This window comes from Culex quinquefasciatus, chromosome 3, assembly GCF_015732765.1.
Source record: "Culex quinquefasciatus strain JHB chromosome 3, VPISU_Cqui_1.0_pri_paternal, whole genome shotgun sequence".
Classification (NCBI taxonomy): domain Eukaryota; kingdom Metazoa; phylum Arthropoda; class Insecta; order Diptera; family Culicidae; genus Culex; species Culex quinquefasciatus.
The window spans coordinates 183,351,727-183,371,437 of NC_051863.1; the positions used below are offsets into that span (position 1 = coordinate 183,351,727).

General features: G+C 36.4%; 1 protein-coding gene across 10 annotated transcripts in view; it reads right to left on the reverse strand.

Annotated features, from left to right (window-relative positions):
• The window catches only part of LOC6035310 (supervillin), a 388,528-nt gene that overhangs the window by 6,569 nt on the left and 362,248 nt on the right, over positions 1–19,711 (reverse strand). For 6 of the 10 annotated variants that reach the window (XM_038264419.1, XM_038264421.1, XM_038264422.1 and 3 more), the window contains 2 exons: positions 4,081–4,231; positions 188–973 (listed from right to left, as the gene is read on the reverse strand). In XM_038264419.1, the coding sequence (XP_038120347.1) occupies positions 188–973; positions 4,081–4,231 (937 nt within the window). Of the gene's footprint in view, positions 1–187; positions 974–4,080; positions 4,232–10,076; positions 10,443–12,174; positions 12,319–19,711 lie in introns of those variants that run through there. The other 4 variants (XM_038264420.1, XM_038264424.1, XM_038264426.1 and 1 more) reach the window with 3 other exon arrangements.

The window sequence follows — 19,711 nt, forward strand, 5'->3', positions numbered from 1 at the left end:
AGAAGAAGAAAAGCACAAGACATGGGCGTGAGTTCACGGGGAGAATGCGGTTAGAACTTGGGTTGTGTGGAGGGGAAATTTGGGCGGGAAAGAGTTTCAGCAACAGCACGAAACAGGCAAAAAAAAAGAATTTATCAAGGAGGAAAGGGATGTTGGTGAGAAACGTGGAACAGCGGCACACACTTACTTGATTCTAGCTTGAGTCTTTTCAACTCTTTATCGGCGATACCTGTTTTGATCTCGGTGTACTCGGTCTGCAGGTCGTCGCGGGCCGCCAACGTCTTGAGCGGATTCCGCGAGGCCGGGCCCTGCCTCCGGCGCGGACCCTGCACGACCTTCTTCTGCGTGAGCCGCGGCTGGGAACTGTCCAGCTTGAGCGTGTCGAAATCTCCGATGGCGACCTCCGCCAACGACCCGGTCGTGGTCAGGCTAGTGCTGCTGCTTTTGGTCATGGTCATGCTGCTGCCACTAGTAGCTGATACGGTTTGCTCGACTTTGGTGAAAAAGTTGCCAAAGCTTTCGTCGTCCAGCTTTGGAATTGAAACCTTGGAACCGCCGGCAGCGTGGGACTTGAGGTCCCCACCGGCTTCCCCGTGGGCCCCGCTGCCACCACCGGGGACACTAATGCTACGCTTCATCATGCTGTCCACTCCCACGTGCGATCTGCTGTTGATGTGCTGTTGTTGATGGTGTTGCTGACTGAGTTGACTAGAAAGTTGCTGGCCGACGGCGGCCAGCGCGGCCACGGCACCGTTCTGATTATGGTGGGCACCTCCTCCTCCTCCTCCTCCGTAGGCCGTCGACACCATCATCGACGGACTCTTGGCCAGGCCCAGCTGGGGCGGCGGGTTCACACTGCGGAACACGCTCATCGGTGGCGACTGCTTCGTGTCGGATTTGATGAACGGCAACTTGGGCGTGCGGGCCGCGGCCATCCGGCCCGCCACGGTAAAGTTGGTGGCATCCGAGAGTTCTGCAAGTGGAGCAAAAAGATGTTGAGGGTTGAAAAAAGGTGCCATAATGAGACGGTTTTCTTGGTGCAATTTTGAGGTTGAATGCGCACACGGTGATGAAGGCACTCATGCAGCACTAAATAGTTACTGCATCAACGCATTGTTTTGCTCTAAAAAGATCAAGAATGCAGTTTGCTGAAAAATATGCTGGTCAAGCACGCTTGCGATCAGTGTTATATCACAGCGTAACCGGAAAACGTAACTTGGAAAATTGTTGAAAAATTTTAGTTTTCTAAGTCTCATCCAAACAGTCTCATTTTCAAGTGCCAATACCTCAGCTAATGATCCACTTTTCAATGTAAAAAATGAAACATTTGTGAATTTTTTTTATCTTAAAAATAAAAAAATATAAATATTAAAATAAAATGCCATAGTTTCAACATTTGCATGGAAAAAGTGTTTTAAAATGTATTTTACACTAGTTCAGTTGTTTAGCAATGAAAGTTTTCAAAAAATGTAAAATTTGACGAAAACAAAAAAATTAGCGAAAAAAAACTTTAGCGATAGTAGACATCGAAAATTTTCAAAAATTTAAAAGATCCTTATCATGCTAAAAATGATTCAAAACGCAGGGGAATTCTTTTTAAATTGATTTTAACTAATTGCACTTAAATTTTCATACAAATATAGTTTTTTGAAAAAAATATTTTTTTGCTCCCTGATTTTTCGGGCCAACTTTGAAAAAACTTTAAAAAAATTGTACCAGTCTAAAGTACGGTTTAAAAAGTTATTAACAACAAAATGTGTCTATTTTACAATCAGGATTGGGTCTGTAAGTTTGACAATTTTGGAATAAGAAGACAACAACTTCCTTGGTTGATGTGCATTTAAAAAAAAATCATAACTTGGTTGCAAAATGTGGGTTTGTACTTCTATATTGCTGAAAAGTTGCGTAATTTGTCCCAACAAAATATTTTTTTTAATTTAAAATTAATATTTTTTTTAATCGATAATGTTGTTTTTTTCCGTGTACCAATGGATCTAAATGGCTCAGAAAATTCCTTCAAAAATTAATGATTTTTGAAAAATTATCAAAATTGTATGGATACTTGTATGGGTGAACAAATGACACAAAATGACTTTTTTAGTGATAGGGAAGGGCCTCAGGCCTCTGTATATACAGATTTTTGAGATTTTCGGGATCTGTATAATCTGTATTATCTGTATATCTGACATGACTGTCTACAAAGTAGGAGGCTGTTCAAGCACAACCATGACTTTTTTGTTACTGGTAAATGAGCTGTTTTGTAATCAGTGGTTTGTGTTTTATTTTGTCTAGTTTTTTTTTTTACATTTTTTGCTGGAAAATTATGTGTGTTTTCAAGTTTCGATAGGTTATAAAAGGTTTTTCTTTTTTACGGGTAACGAAGAACTGCGGCGAGTTTGTCATTCTGCGATGTCGCAAATAAATTCCCTGAGTGATTTTGGTATACTCCGGCTCATTCTGGTCCAGCGAAAAACAAAGCTAATTTTAGCAAAGCTGATCTAATAAACAGAAAAGATTTTCACTAAACCAGTAGATTTCAAACGGAATCAAACAATAAAGACATCTGGATGGATATAACAGCATCGACTTCATAAACAACTTCCATTCATAATTATAAAAAATGACGATTTCTCCTTCAACTTTTTAAACAATTTCTTGACTTCAACTTCAGGTCTTCAAAAGTTACAAATTTTTAATTCCAGCAAAAAAAAAAACTATTTTTAGTGATCGATAACAATACTCTCTACTTTTGGCTCACAGTAAATTGGTTCAAAATTGAGGCCGTTTTGCTCACCCAGATTATTATATCTGGGAAGCGATAAATCTTTTATGTCAGAAAAAATGTGTAATTTAACGTTTGAAAATGTGTAATTTTACCACTTTTTGGTGTAATGCTTTTTTATTCTAAATTGATGTAAGACTACATCATATAAGAGGTAATATTCGACTTTCCAAATTTACACATTTTTATACTGTGTGTAACATAATAAAGAAGAACCATTTTGAACGATGCATTCTGAGACAATATTTCAGATAACTTTCAGAGTTTAGGACCAAAAAAATCATCGTAATATTTAAATTTTAACCGATTTTAAATGTTAGTCTTTATTCTAAAATTTTCAGAATGTTGTTTTCAAAACAGTTTTTTTGCATTACAGTCCAGACTTGATTATCCGAAGGTCTCGGGAGAATTTCACTTCAGATAATTGAATCATGATTTTTTTTTTTAAATTTATTTTATATTCAAATTTGACCAAAAAGTGTTTGTAGAACTCGAATTTGACGTTAAAAGTAACGCAGAAAAAAAATGATGGTAATATTCATCAGAAAATGATGACGGGAAAAAAAGTATAAAAATTTAAATTACGAACCATGGTTTTAACATTATAATGAACAATTGTTTTCAAATGCATTTTACACCTGTCAAGTTGTTTTGCAATCATAAGTTTATAAAATATCGATATTAATAACAAAAAAAATCATTTTCTGCGATTTTTTTTCGGTGCTGTACATTGGAATTTCATAAAAATTTAAAACATTTTTAAACAAGCCAAAAAACGCAAAATATGATTGTCATTGTAGAAAAATGCATTTTATTGAAGTTTTTTGTGAAAAAATATTTTTTTGCCCCCTGATTTTTCAGACCAATTTTGAAGGGAGGCGACATAAACTTTGAAAAATAGTTGCAACGGCCTGAATAAGAAAATACAAAATCAAAAACTAGAAAGTAATTCGTGATAAAATTTAGGCCGATATGTCCCTTCAAAAGAACAGGAAAAATAGGGGAATGCTCGTATGTTTTGATCCTATTTCCACCATTTCCACTGAATTAATCGAATATTTTGCAAAATATTTATAGGTGCTGGCCTGCTATTTATTACACTGAGAAAAACGAGTTCATGAAAATGGGAACCTCGAACAAATAGTACGTTTTTGAATTTTGGTTATTTTTTTGGTAATTATTCAAAAATCTGTAAATTTTAAAGGAATTTTTAAACCATTTTTTTCTATTGAAAAAAAATCTGTTAAATTTAAGTGTTTGTTTGGTTTATCTGTTAAATTTCCCCAAATTTAACTTACCGACACGATTCTTCCAGTTCTCCGAGGACGTTTTGATCTTTCCGAGCCGGTCGGAAATGTTGCCGCCCTCGAGGTCCGCGGGCCGACTGAACGGGCGCGCCGTGCTGTTCTTAACTGGACTCTCGAGCGATTTGGCCACCAGGATGGCATTCTGGAAAGAAAAAAAAAGCAAGTTAAAAAGTTGATTAAATTAAAATCATCACACGAACCGAAAAAAAAGACACGAAAAGAGCTAGTCAGTAGCTAATGAAAGTGAAACCGGCGTGGAGCGCTCGCGGTCAACCAACGGTCAATTGCCTTGCGGTTCAACTTTGGGTATTTTTTTTGCTGATGAACAGGGAAGAAGCTGGGGCCAAACAGCTAATTTTAACCAAAGTGAGAATGATGATGGTTTCGGTTTAATGAGTAATAATAATAATTTGATAACCCCGTCGCGCGCTGGCGGTGGCCCCACCAACTGGCCACCACAAGCGCTGATGTTTGCCGTTATCCAGATACAAAAATGGCTTACACGGCACAAAAGTGCAAGAGGGAGGGTCGAGGAAAAAACGCTCATTGATGGCTGTTTGAAAACAAAAATTGATTCGAATCCGAGCAATTACGGCCGGTGGCCAATCAAAGCTGGCTGGCTGGTGGGGAGTCACTCACACTCAATTAAGTCGCGCAAGTGATTGAGTCATGCGACGACGACTTCTGCAAGTCAAGTCAAGTCAAATTTGTACGAACGTCAGGAAAACAGAAGATGGTTTGCTGCACAAGAGGGAAGAAGAGGCTAATTGGGGTGACCTTTTTTTGGTTGGATGGTTGGTTCTTCTTCTGCGGAAATTAGAACATATGTGCACGTACAGCGATTCATGGGAATTTTTAAGAACTTAATTTAATCAATTGATCTTTGGAAGTTCAAAGAAGTGATTCAGTCGACGCAAGAAGCGTCACAGTTTGATGATCGTGCTGTATTTTTGCTGATTGGATTCAGTTGAACCAACGATAATATTGTTGGTTTGTTTAAATATCACGGTTGACAAAAATAGTCAATTAATTTATTCACAGAAATGCAAAGTGTATATTTTTATTTAGCAAAGCAAATGTTAATTTTATTTGAAGCTTTTGTCTTCTTCCTCCCCCCACCCCCCTCCCCAAAGTTTCCACAAAGAAAAAAAAAATCTTTCAAAAAAATTGTAAATTTGTAATCACTAAAAATTTAAACCTCACTCCGGAAAAAAATGTGCAACATATAGAAAAAAATATATTGCCATAAGTTCTTCGATACTTTGCAATTTTTACAGTAACTTAACTATAATAATGTATAAAACATGTTGTGAAAGTTGAATTTCAAAATTTAGTTTTTTTCACCTCGACCAAAGCTGAGAAAGAAAAAATCATGCGAGAAGGGACTGAAAAATCTAACGATACAAGAATGTTTATTCAAAGTTTATTGAGGAATCGATGATCGACAATACCTAGTTAACTCAATCCGAATTCTGAAACGGAATCTTATTAGAATCGTATACAAATTCCGATTCTAGTTAGATTGGATTTCAGAATTCGGATTGATTTGACTGGGTAGGAGAGTTGACTGTATGGAATTTTCTGCCGAAAATGTTTTTTTCAATATTTGAAAAATACTAAGCTAATAAACAAAATTGTCAAGTAGGAAAAATAAATGTGTTTTATTCATTACAAATTTTATTCCAAGTTTTTATAAAAGTAAGGGGTCAAAAAATACCGCTGAAAAATTAATGCTTCATCTGAACTCTGTACATTTGGTTTTTAATTATTATAGAATGTTTGTTTTTTTTTGTATTTTAATAAAATAGACCATTTTTAGACTTACTGCAAATTTTTAATTTTGGGACCACAGATTGGAAAAAAATAAAACCTTAGAAATAAAATTATATATTCAGCGATATTTTGTGATACCTTTTGCTCCAAAATTTTGAAAGAATGGGCTTCAAAATTTATCTTCAATCGTTTCGATAAAAACGTTCCCATGAAAATATACATGATTTCAAAAATTTACGATTAACTTTTGAAACGTTATTTTACGATTAACTTTTACGATTAACTTTTGAAACGGATTTAAATCGTATTCTTTTGCCTTTCTGGAAATTAGGCATGATTTTGAAATTATTATTTTTTGGCTCGTCAAATCGTATAGATAGTTTCCAAGATACCTTTCTTTGATTGAAAATTAAGGGCTAAATGGGTTACACTAAGTAAAACTATTTTTTCATCATTTCCAAACTGTGTGGGCCTTGTATGTAGAGGGTGACGAGCGGGAATTCCCGGGAAAAATTTCCCGGGAAATCGGCCATTTTTGGACCTCTCGATTCCCGGGAAATTTGGTTGAGACTCCCGGGAAATTTTATACTTACAAATATCGACACAAAATTAAAAATTTTATCAGAAAAAACATTTGAAAAATTCAAAATTGTTCAGAATATTGGATGTTTAATGTTCGATTCTCAAATTTGAATAAACCAATGCTTCTCTAATCTTCTTATTCAAAAAGTGTAAATTTAAACTTTTGAAAAATTCCAATAACTATAATTGAGAGTAACCAAAAAATGTGGACCCCAAAATTTACCTTGAAACATTCTTAGCAGAAACACACCAGGAATGAAATATTTATTATATTTAAGAAGGAAAATCTTTTCAAGATAAGTTTGATTTCCGTATCCTCTATCAAGCATGGAAAAACTCATAATCTTGTTTTTTTAATTCTTAGTAAGGCAATTTCGCTGTATCGAGTTAATTTCCTTTTTTGATGTCAATAAGTATTTTTGTGTTTTGCATATTAAATTATATTTATGTTGGGAATAAAAATCAGGCATTATTTGTAAAGTTAGTGTCCGCTAATTGTGAACATTTACAGTTGATCTTAAGAAGGAAAAAATCAACTTAAAGTTTTTACTTTGTGTCGTTATTTATCATATTGAAAAAATGCCATATTGCATAATTGGAAAATTATATATTAGTTATATTTTAACTTTCAAAAAATCCAATAATAAGTTCAACAACAAGTTTGTCCAACTTTTGATAAATCACTCAGTGCGAATGAAGATTCGTAAACATTTTAAACTGCAATTCCGAGTCCCAAAAAGGCTCAAGAAACGATTTTGTATTTGTACATTGAGGTAAAAAATTTAAACGAAGAAAAATTTCCTTAAAACAATTAGGTTACTTAAATTTACATTTCATTGGATTAGTATGAATTAATTGTATCTGAATTCATTACAAAGAAACGTTTTTTAACTTTTCTTTTTGAGTTATTGACACTATTGGCTAGTTAAAAAAAATCCCGAGAATGCAAAACTCAACTCTCGATTCCCGGGAAATTGAAAATCTCGAGTGTCGTCACCCTCTACTTGTATGAATGAAATAGTAAAAAAAAAAATCAGGAATTTTGAGATTTTTAAGGTTTTTTTTTAATTTTGTAAAAATAACTATTTATTAGCCGACTGTCTTTTTTCTTCAAATGTCTGTTATGCACCACTTTTGTGGTTTGCTTGAGAGTTTTAGCAGAATGCATTACTATGAATAAAAAGAGACGAGTTGTTTCCTTTAATTAATGAAATTAAAAGAAATAACTCGTCTCTTTGTATTCATAGTATCCACCCTTTGTCAAAATAAATACGTAATCGGTGATTTTTGTTATGTCTCTGGTTATGTGGTCCATTTGCTCCTCAAACAAAAAAAAAAAAAAAAAAACAGGTTTTAAACCATTGTCTTGCAACTTGAAAGTTTACTTGAAATGTTAACATTAACAATAGTTTAAAAAGAAACTTGAAATAGGCCTTAAACCAACAGCAAAAAATTGATCAATTAAGTGCACGCAGAAAGATATTTTGTACGGTCAGGTTGTGCGATGTATAATTTAAAAAAACATTTTGTTACACATAGATAAATATTTCTGAATGTTACATGAAAAATAACGTAACACTTTTGCACATCATTAATCATTTAAATTTAAATGCGATTTGATCTAAATTTGCACAAATCATACGTAAAAACATTATTTCACGTGTTATACAGCTGTTGCGTATTTCAATTACAAAAATGTTGATACCTTTACATGTACATGTACCTCATCGCTGAAATTTTAAAGTTATCGCAGTTTTAGTGAAAAAAGTAGGTGGGAAAAGTTATCCCACAGATGGTTATCCCAGGAATAATTTATAGCGCTATGGCGGCCATCTTGATTTTTTTATGGCATGTGGGATAACTTGTATGGTTATCCCAGGTACAATTTTTTGGAGAGATTCCAAAACTTCAAAAAAAGCGAAAAATTAACCTTACCTGGACATGTTTTTGGGCAAAACTTGAGACCCTACATTGCTGGAATAACCATCGGTGGGATAACTTTTCTCACCTGAAAAAAGTCGATTATTTGCCGATTTGGTCATTCTCCCTTTTGTGCGCGCGGCGCGTCTAAAAACCCAGTTTTTATTTAAAAAAAATCGTATCTCGGAATATTGAAGACATAACTTCACCATTTTTTGATATGTTATGTAAAATTTTCCAAGGAATCCGATAAACATATTTTCAGAAATAGGCTCTTTGGTTCCGAGACCCTCAAAAAAGCATTTTAAGTTTTCATTTGACCTTTTCAAATGTTAGACTAGATATTTGAAGCTCTAAAATATTTTTTTCTTAAAAGCCTATCTAACACCGTTTCGTTTGCACCCAGACAGCTAAAATCGGTTGAAATGGTGCGGAGTTATGATTTTTTGAAAAATGAGGTTTTTGCGAAAATCGGCGAAAATTACCATTTTTTGGACCACCCTAACACGGCGTAGGTCCCCCTAATGGCCAAAAAAAGAATACGGGTCTAATTATTTCGGCCAAGGAACCCTCTTAGAAAAAAAAATGAGCCCGATCGGAGAACTTTTTTTTTTGAATCATGCTGTTTTCGTGGGGAATTGCTGATATAAAAAAAGATTATTTACCCTTCTTGTGTCAACAGAAATAGTTTTTTCTTCAGAACATAAAAAGGACTTTATCAAAAATTATCATTTTCATTACGGACTGTTGGGAGCTCAAACTGAGCCGAATCTAACAAATCCGGACAAAATCCGTTAAGCTATTGAGAAATTGGAGGGGAGAACATTTGCTCCAAAATCGATTATGAGTCGATACGTATACATGAAATGGACGGTAAAGGGTTAAAAAGAGATTGATACTTATTTTTTATGCATTGATCGAGAATTTAAATCTGAGAGTGTGTGCGTGTGGCTTGCACAGTAAAAAATTGTATGCATTTGAAATTGGTAATTTTGGAAGGATGTATGATGTAATTTTACCTGAATTAAGACTGCAAAAGTGTACAGAAAAAAAAATCATGGTAATATTACATCTGGGAAGGTGTACATCTATTATGTCAGAAAAAATTTGTAATTTTACCTCTGGAAATGTGTAATTTTACCATTTTTCTGGTGTAATGTCACTTTTTCAGTCTAAATTGAGGTAAAATTACATCATAAAAGAGGTAATATTCAACCTTCCAAAATTAAAGCTTCCAAATTTACATTATTTTTTCTGTGTGACATTACACCAGAAAAGTGGCAAAATTACACATTTTCAGAGGTAAAATTATGTATTTTTTTCTTCCATAAATGATATACCCCTTCCTAGATGCAATATAACGATGATTTTTTTTTACTGTGTGGAGTTTAAATTCAAAGCTACCGTTATGAGTTTCACAGCTACTGTATAGAAATTTTAACAACATATATTACTGATACTCGATAAATAATAATTTTGCGAAGGCTATAAAAATGTCAAAAAATTTCTATTTTAATATTCGTTCTAATTCTTCATAGTGAAGTGATTCTTCTGAATTTAAATATTCACAAAAGCTTATTAGCAGTTCCAGCTAAAACGAACCCAAAACAACCACAGCTCATCAAAACAAACCGCTGAATGCTCGCCCATACATAAACCCAACAACCAACCACCGCGCACACGAAATTCCGCCGAAATCGGCTTCAAATTACCTCTCCTCGTACCGATCGCGGATCGGTTTTCAGCTGCTACGGCTTCCGCTTGGTTTCCGCTGAATTGACCTTTCTGCGTGTTTGTGAAGGCCACGCGCCCGGAACGGGTTTCTGGTTCTGCGCTTCCTTATTAGATTTTTTTTTGCTTTTAATCGATTTGCTTTCGATTTTTTGACTTGATAAAAATAAATTAGACTGGCTTAGCTGGTAAAAAGGAGACGGCATTCGTCGTGCAGGCGCGAGTTTTTGATAAATCACAGCCGGGGTCGATATTTGCTTCTATCGATTTCGCGATTGCGCTGCAGTACTAATCTTATCTATACTATTTTTTTTTTGTTTTTGCTAGATATGATGGAATGTTCTGGGGTGCGCGCGTTCCGCTAGGCGAACGAATCACACTGGATGAGGGGTGGGTTGTCCTGGAGAAAGATGACTTCGTCGTCGACCAGGTCCGAGATCGAGTACTGCGAGTAGCACCGGGACAGGTTCTCGTCGGCGAGGATCTGATCGATGGTTTCGACGACCGCGGGGCGGCGTGGCCTTCGGAGGGTGACTCCGGCGAACAGGTTGTCCGGTTCGTCGTCGAGGAGGAGCTCGGAGAGGGAGAAGGTCGACAGGGTTTTGAGGTTCTGGGAGATGCGGTTGAAGTCTTGTGGTGGGGGTTGCGGGGAGGTTGGGGTGGATTCGTCCAGGTACTCGGATATGGAGTACTGGGAGAGTCGCTTGGAGAAGCGTTCCGCCTCGAGAATGTCCTCGATGCTGGAAGCGATGCTGGACTCGGACAGGCTTTGCTGGGAGCGGATCTTGCGGCGTAGCCGGACGACGGGGGGTTCCGAGGATGCTTTTGGGATTGCTAGGCTTTTGACGCGGAGGTTTTCCATGCTGGTCGAGGAGATCCGCTTTTTGTTGATGATGTCGACGACCTGGTTGAGGTGCCACTTGCTGGATTCGTTTGATTCGAACAGGTTCTTCATCCGGGCGACCACGTTCCGCCGGTGGACGTCCTTGAGGATGGCGGAGTCTTCTCCGATGCGACCTCCGGTCTCGACGACCTTGTCGTCGTCGGTACAGTTCCGGTTGCTGTCGGTTCCACCGGACTGTATTTGGTATATGATTTCATTGACAATGTTAGTCTTATCTTTCCTATCTAATCGGCCGGAGCCGCGTGAAAACTCAAACGTCGAGTTGCACTTTTCTTTGTATTTATCGACCTGCTGCTTCGACTGCGGGTGGCCTGATTCAGCCCCTTTGTTCAGCGTCTTCAGCAGGTCCGCCTTGATGTCCTCGATCAGTCGCTGTCGCTCGTGATCCAACGCTTCCTGGACTCGAACCACAAACTGCCCCGCCGATTGCTTCACATTCCGCCCAAATCGCCACAAACTGTGCACCGTAATGGCCACTATCAACGGAACGAACAGCCATTGCTGGATGGCGTTCACCAGAACTAGCAGGTCAACCATTTGTACACACAACTCAACGCGCCATGAATCACGATCCCAAACTATTGCTCAATCCTTCTAACGTCTAATTACACACAGGCAGCTCAAAAAAAAAAAATGCACACACAAAAAACACCTCCCAGATTCGCGGCGTTCTCCCTTCAGACTAAGTCTCAACTCTTCACGGCGCACGCCCCAGAACAGGATCCCGAACCAGTTCTACAAACGACCAACACAGACGCCGTCGCGATCGCTGGGGATCATCTTCGTATGTGCGCGCGCGCGCGGGATCAACTGCCGAACCTCGGGTACTTGCACTGCTGTTGTTCGTGGTGGTAGTGTGATAATGCCCGAGGAACCCTCCACAACAACCCAGGTCTCGTCCCGTCCTCGCAAATGGAAGAAATACAACTGGCTGAGTTATGACCGCGAGCGGCTTCCCAAAGTCTCTTCTTCAGCAGCGCGCGCGCTGAGGCCGAGCCCGGCGGAGAGCGAAGAGAGGGAATTTTGTTCAACAACAAGGAAAAAAAATGTTTTGATTCATCATCATCGTCATCGTGTGCTGACTGTCGAACGACTGAGGTTCAGTCGAGCTTGACGAAGTAGTCACTAATAGCAGTAGTCATATTGCACTTCCAGCAGCATTCGACGATACTTACACGCTCGGTTGGGTGTGGTGGACGCCCAGCTATGGACGGCGAGTTGGCATCAACGTGATGATGGAGGTATGGCATCTCTCTAGCCGAACCCTTTCTTCTTCTTCGAACAACACTTGCCCGGTAGATACGGACGACCGACGAAGACTACACAAAAGTCAGCCAGGCGGAGGCCACCTCGGCCCGCACCAGATAAGAGAAATGAGAAATGCAATAACTACGTATCTGTACTACAAAGTGCGCGATACACAAAACAAAAAAACTCAAGTCATTATCATCGTCATCATCATCGTCAGTCAGCGGTCATCGAGGATCTTGGTGGTAACTTCTTTGAACGCGTGCGCGCCCCAGCCAAAGTGGCCGATAGTTGGTATAATTAAACTAAACAACAATTTGTGCGTCGTTGGTAGAGGTTCATGCTGCAGAGAGCAGTAAGAAAGAAAGATCGGATGGTTTAAGAGAGCGATTAGAGCGTGCCGATAGTGACTGACGGAGGTGAGGTTGGGGAGGCTGGAACCGTGATTATGATTTTAAAGCAAAGATTATTTTCAATGATCAAATGGATCCATTTATGAAAATACAAAAATTAGAGGACGTATCGTAATTTCTACGCTCAAAAAAATGAGTTCGCGTAAACGTGAACAGAGTTCATGTCAACGGGAACCAGGAAGAAAACTGTTCACTTCCATGGTGCAATGCACTATAAAAGTTGACCATTTTTCGTCCTGGTTCCCGTTGGCATGAACTCTGTTCACGTTTACGCGAACTCATTTTTTTGAGTGTAGAGGATACATTAATTGCAGTTTTCCCATAAAAAATAGGTTAGCAGGAAATAGTTTTTTTTAACCAATTCCGTTCACACATGAATCGGTTCTCGGGTAGCCGAATAAATATCAAGGTAAATATTTACAATAAATTTATAAAAAAAAAATTAATTGACAAAATTGTATCCATCGATCGGAAGTTTCGTAAAAAAAACTGAATAATCTATTCTCGATAATCCGAAGCCTGGATTTTCCGAAGGTTATTCCGTTTTTAAATTTAAATAATCGAATCAATTTTTCTCACTTTTAACATGAAATTCGAATTCTACCAACACCATTTTTTAACAAATTCGAATTGATATTATCTTCTCAATATTTAATAACCGTCATTTTGGCCGCCATAATTGATTTAACATTTTCAGGCCCAATTTTCCAAATTTTTAGGCGAAAGGTATCACAAAATGCTTTATGCATCATTACACAGCAGTATTTTTTCAAACAACCTATTTATGCAGCAGTTCCATATGAAAGTAAAACCAAATAAATAAATAAAGAAATAATTCGACCCGTATTTTTTGTTTGGCCATTAAGGTGAAGCCGTTGATCATTTTTGAAGAAAATTGATCATCACTATAAAATATTCCGTATTAAATTTAATTTAACGAATTTCAGCACCAAAAGGAATCAGCATGTGCCGGTTGTTGCCTTCTTGTAGCCACTGAAAGAATTTTTGATCTAAATCAAATGTGCTTCAAAATTTATATAATTTTGTGGCACAGTCATTGACGTCCTAGTTGGCAATCATTGATTAATGACGATTTCCATAACTTTACATGGAATGGGATAATCGTTACCAAAAGGAATCAGCAAGTGTAAGGCATTATTCTAAACAACTTGTTGAATGAATTTTGTCAAAATATTGAAAGCGACGCAAAATTTATATCTTTGAACGAAAAATCATGACAATGATGGAAGTCTTCACGGGGGTTACATACATGTACATCGGCAAAAAAAGAAGAGGTTACTTTCAACTTTTACACTTCAACTTTTTTTAATTCTCTTTTTAGTAGTAATCCAGCTGCGTGTAAAAGGCCTGGGTGTAAAATAAATATTGCTGTATTTTATGCAATTTTATGTGATTTTACACCCTGAAATATGTAGCCCGTCACTATGGGAAACCTACTTGACCAAAATGTCAAGCTCATATATGTGTTTATCCATAGAGCTTTTCATCGGTCTGATGGCCGAGTGGGCTAAGACGCCAGTTCTTACTGTTGATGCTGGGTTTGAATCCCGTCGGTTGCAACTTTTTTTGTGTTTGCAAAAATTGTACATGCAGTGTGTAATATTAAGTGTTTATTTTGACGAAGGTGATTGGTTTTACCATCGGATTTTTTGCTGTGTATGTAACCCCTTAAGGTGACCTACGCCGTGTTAGGGTGGTCCAAAAAATGGTCATTTTCGTTAATTTTCATAAAAACCACATTTATCAAAAAATCATAACTTCTCTCCATTTTAACCGATTTTAGCTGACTTTGGCGCAAATGAAATATGATAACATTGACATTGAAGAAAAAAATAGTTTAGAGTTTCAAAAATCTAGCCCAAAATTTGTAAAAGTCTTGTGAAAACTTCAAGTGCCGCTTTGAATGCCGAAAATATTTTTTTTTGCAATTCCGCCGTGGAACTATTTACTTTTCCTGTCATTCTTGAACGACGAAATAGCCTACTTTTCTGTACCAAAAATAACAGCATGCAATAGCGACACATTCCAAAATAAATGCTGAAAAGTTCTACTTTTCAGCACTGAAATGGGTGCTGAAAAGTTGAACTTTTCAGCACTTGTTTCGAAAAGTAACATTTTTTTTTTGATTTATACAATTTATTGTCAAAATACGTGAACATTTGACTAATAATTCCATTCAAAGGGTGTTTTTCGGAATTGCAAAAAGTGTTGTATGGAACTCGTTGCAAAACTTGTTTTTTTCAGCATTCGTCGTATTTATCCAACTCCCGAACCCGAAAATTTAAAGATATGTAGGCTCTTTGGTCCAGACACCGTCAAAACGGCATTTGAAGTTTTCGTAAGACTTTCTCAAATGTTAGGCCACATTTTTGAAACAGCAAACTATTTTTATGATTTTTTGAAAAAAAGTGGTTTTTGTGTAAATCAACGAAAAATGCAATTTTTCGGACCACCCTAACACGGCGTAGGTCACCTTAAAGGCCAAACCAAAAAATACGGGTTTTCACTCCAATTTTGAGAAAAATCGAAGCACTTTTTTAAATTAAACGTTAATTTGGAACTGCTTAGTTATACTATTATCAAAAATGAAAAATAATCAATTATATTAAATTCGTCTACAGCACATCTTTGAGAATTTTAAGTTCCATTCACTATTTTAACCATACTGTATGAATGTTATGATGGTATGGTACATCTTTATATTGGTTTTTAAATCTTATATTTTATTTTTATTTGACTTTGGACTAAGTAAAATAAAAAAAAATATGAGTCATACTAAAAAAAGGAAATTTTTGAAAAACCGTTTGAAGGTAGAACTGAATTTCAATAATTATAAGTTATTGATCTGTTTTTTTTTATATTCGTTAAATATGTTGAAAACAATTTAGCCTTGTTTAAAAAAAAATGCATTTTAAGCTTGAATTCCATCCATCAAAAAACTTTTTTTTTGAAAATTCTCTACTACTCAACTCTACTCTACTTACAAATGAAAACTTGAAGGATTTTTTTTAAATTAAATATTTCATAATTTTGACCCACAAACCCAGAGAAATATTTTTACACAAATGCCCATTTTTTTATTTTGAAATCGTCCAAATCTTTTTTTAATTTTTTTTCGTAGTATCTAAACAACAAAAACGATGAAATGATAACGAAAAATGATTGCCAACATTTTCCCATTTTATGGGGAAATTTGATGAACTCTACCTCAAATGTCAATCGTTTGAAAATTGATCCAATCTCACCCCTTATAGAGGGTGACATTGGACCAGATGAAACAAAAATGATGCTCGAATTGAAAGAATGGGTCAAATTAAGTCATCCAACAGTGCTCCTTGATACGGAAATTAGATGCTGCATTTTCAAATTTCACATTTAAACATTTCATCGTTCAATTTTCGTTCATCCTGCGATTCCCATACCCGAAAGCAACTGCATTTCCAGTTGAATACCACATCGACCGATAAGTTCATTTTGATACGCAATTCCCGGGAATAAAACCGGCCAAACCTGTTTACTTTAGCACTTTTTTTTGCTTGCCTGTCCTCGTCCTCAACTCTGCCCCCGGCTCCAGTCAAGTCAACCGAAAGATAACAACACTCTCAAATCCGGTGAGGCAAATTCTGGCGAAGAAAAACGACAACAAAAAAATGAAGAAGCCTGAGGGCCACTTAACGGTCAGAAAAAAACCCGCGATTCCCATGCATGATGGTGTGACTCAGAAGGAGTGGCCAAAGGTAAAACTAGCTGCTAAAAAGAGCCACACCGGTCAGATATGTAATGGTGAGCAGACATAACATGACCCCGGGGGGCGATTCGCGGAAAAAAATAAGTCACAACAAGTTTAGATGATGATGACAAGATCAGCAGCCAGCCAGCCAGTCAAATCAAACGAGTAAACAAACTTTTCAAAGTGGTTTATTTGCTGACGAAAGAGTGTGTTTGCTGAAGTTGGCACATGATTTGACCTTTATGGATAACTGAAAGAAAGGTACAAAATGAATAATATAAAAATGAGACTTATGCAAGATTGAGATCTACAACACGTCAGACAGTTTATGTGAAACAGATCAAACTATTCAGAGCATTCAGATCTTGACTTAATTAGCCATCACAAGCTTTTTCCGCTTTTCCATCCATTCACTTAACCTAAACTTTCCATTCACAGCCAACTCAATCATGTAAACACACTCTCAAACTGGCTGGTTGAGCCGCCGCTCTGATTCATGGCTGTTGACCGATTACTGGATTCCTTCAAGCCGGCACGGGCCGAGACAAGTTCCAAAATAACAAGTGTAAACATTGTTTTGCTGCCTGCCAGGCACTCTCAATAGACTTGAACGCCATATACCATACAAATCGCTCGCATTTTGTTGCCCGACTTTTTATTGAGGGTGGAAAAAGAAAGAAGCGCCGAAAGCTGAGCTATCACACTTAACTTTATTATGCAGCGTGGCTGTTGTTTGAACACACAAACAAAATATGCTGAGACATAAAATCTCGATGATGATGGTGATGATAATGTTTACGGTGGGGTGCCGATGGCGATGATAATGTGTTGTGTTGGATGAATCACCCATTCGTCAAAGTGGTACTTAGATATGAATAACCCGTTTGGCCGTGGAGCACTTTGAAGGGGAGAAACGGAAGATAACACAGTCAAGTGTGTGTAGGAGAGTGAAGTAATTTTATACTAATTGTTTAAAAAAATGTGTTAGAAAAACAATAACAGTTACGAATCATTTTCACCAAATTTTAACGATAGTTTTTGACAAATCATTTTTACCAATTTTCAACGATAGTTTTTGTACACACTTTCAAATCCCTAGACGAAAATATATTTCTGGTTGGTCTATTAGGCCTTTCAGAGATATTGATTTTCCAGGTGGTTTCATAGTTTTCCGCAGTGAGGGAGACAAAACTTACTTGATGAGGGAGACTTTCTTTTCGTGGAGAATTTCCTTTGTCCTCTCAAAAAGCGGAGCATTTTGGGATTCTTTTACCCTCGGTGAATGGCTGTAATTGTGTTGAGGATCTGCTGTTGAGGAGCATGCTTTGGTGGATTTGTTTTTGTTTCCAATCATCAATCATAACGAAAAGTATAAACAATTCCTCTAAAAAAAATGTCTGCAGAATTGATTTAGAACCAACTTTTTTTTGTGCAGAATTGATTTTTCTAGGAATGCAATTATCTAAAATTTTTGAAAATAAAATACTTGCACAAAAAGGTGCAAAATAATTCGATTGAAGCTCTTAAAAAATATTATTTTTTTCTAATGGTTGAGAAAACTTTACACGATTTTCAATTTTGAACATTGCAAATTGAATCAATAGTTTCAAAGCTATTATCGATTGAAAATCGATGGCCGAATTAATAGCACATAGAAAAATAGTAGTTTATGCAAAAAGTTGCAAAAAGAGAGGATTTTTTCAGCACAGGTCTATACGTCTTAATGTATTTTGTCAATAAATTGTTTGAATCCAAAAAATGTTGAAAAGTATTACTAAAAGTATTAAGTTCAACTTTTCAGCACCCATATTAGTGCTGATAAGTAGAACTTTTCAGCATTTATTTTGAAAAGTGTTGCTATTCGATTCTGTTATTTTTGGTACAGAAAAGTAGGCTATTTCGCCGTTCAATAATGACAGGAAAAGTAAGTATTTTCACGACGGAATTGCAAAAAATATTTTTTCGTAATTTGAATGTTCTGCAAAGCCTGAGATATGGCAAAGGTCGCATCAACAATGTCCAAAGAATGATAATAGTAAAGAATTATCACAGAGTTTAATTTTTTTTCAGAGATAGATGAGGATGTACACTACCTAAAAAATGATATTTCAGAAAATTTATTTCTAAAAATGTTTACATATTTATTCATAACAAGCCTGACTTGTCGGGTCTTCGTTCTGCTTTTTTCTCGTTTGTTGACGTGTTTAGCTTTTTTGCTTGTTCAGCCTCCTGTGATTGAAATTTGATTTACGAAACTTTTTCCATACATACAGAGTGGCCAAAGTGTCAACTTATTAGCGTAAAAACCTTCCTTGGCCTTATGGCCTATCTACAATCACTTAACTTAGAAAATTTCACTTAGCTTAGGAGTTTGAATCAATGGAAATGAATCTGATCTTCTACAATGAAAAGGAATAAAATTAGAAACTTGACGTATGGTTTGGAAAATTTCAAAATCTACGGTAAGTTGACGTTTCCATATCAAAGGTAAACAAACAACTGCATAGCAACGTATATCAGCCCAGCAAATTTTCTAAGTTGATTGTGGATGACGGCCGTAAGTTGTGTACATTTTCTAAGTTTTACTTTACTTAACTATTCTAAGCTAAGTGATTGTAGATAGGCCATTATTAGCGTACTTATTAGCGTAAAAACCTTCCTTGGCCTTATACAAACCCAACGCAACAAAGATCACCTCGATCCGACGCTCCGTATTGAACTGATTCGCGTTCGAACAAACCCATCGAAATTTTTTATATCAAAAAATCACAACATTACTTTTTGATTCCGAATTCAAATTTACAGCATGAAAGATTTGTTGATACTTTTTTCGTAAATTTTCGATACTTTCCAAAAATCTAAACCTAAAGGCTATTGCAAAGTTAACTTCAAGTTTTTGTCTCAACCCCTTTAAAAATGCTCAAAAAATTAGGGGGTAAAATAAAAATTATTCCTGAAAATTGACATTTTCATCGAAAAAACATTTACAATTTATTGTTAACTTTTTGAAATACGTTGTATAACGTTTATTTTTGTATTATTAATCAAATAAAGTCCTTTAGACTTTTTTGCAAATTTTGAATTATGGGTCCACAGATCGTAAAAGACATAAAATTTAAGAGAAAATATTTTTTTCATAAATTTATTGAAATTTTGCTAACTTTTGGTAGTAGCATGTCTGTAATAATGTTAATGCATTTTGTGATATTTTTTTTCTCAAAAATTTTGAAAGTTGGGCTTGAAATTTGTTTCATTTTGTCTTCCCTCGACCTCTCGACCCTGACCGGAGCCGTACCAGCC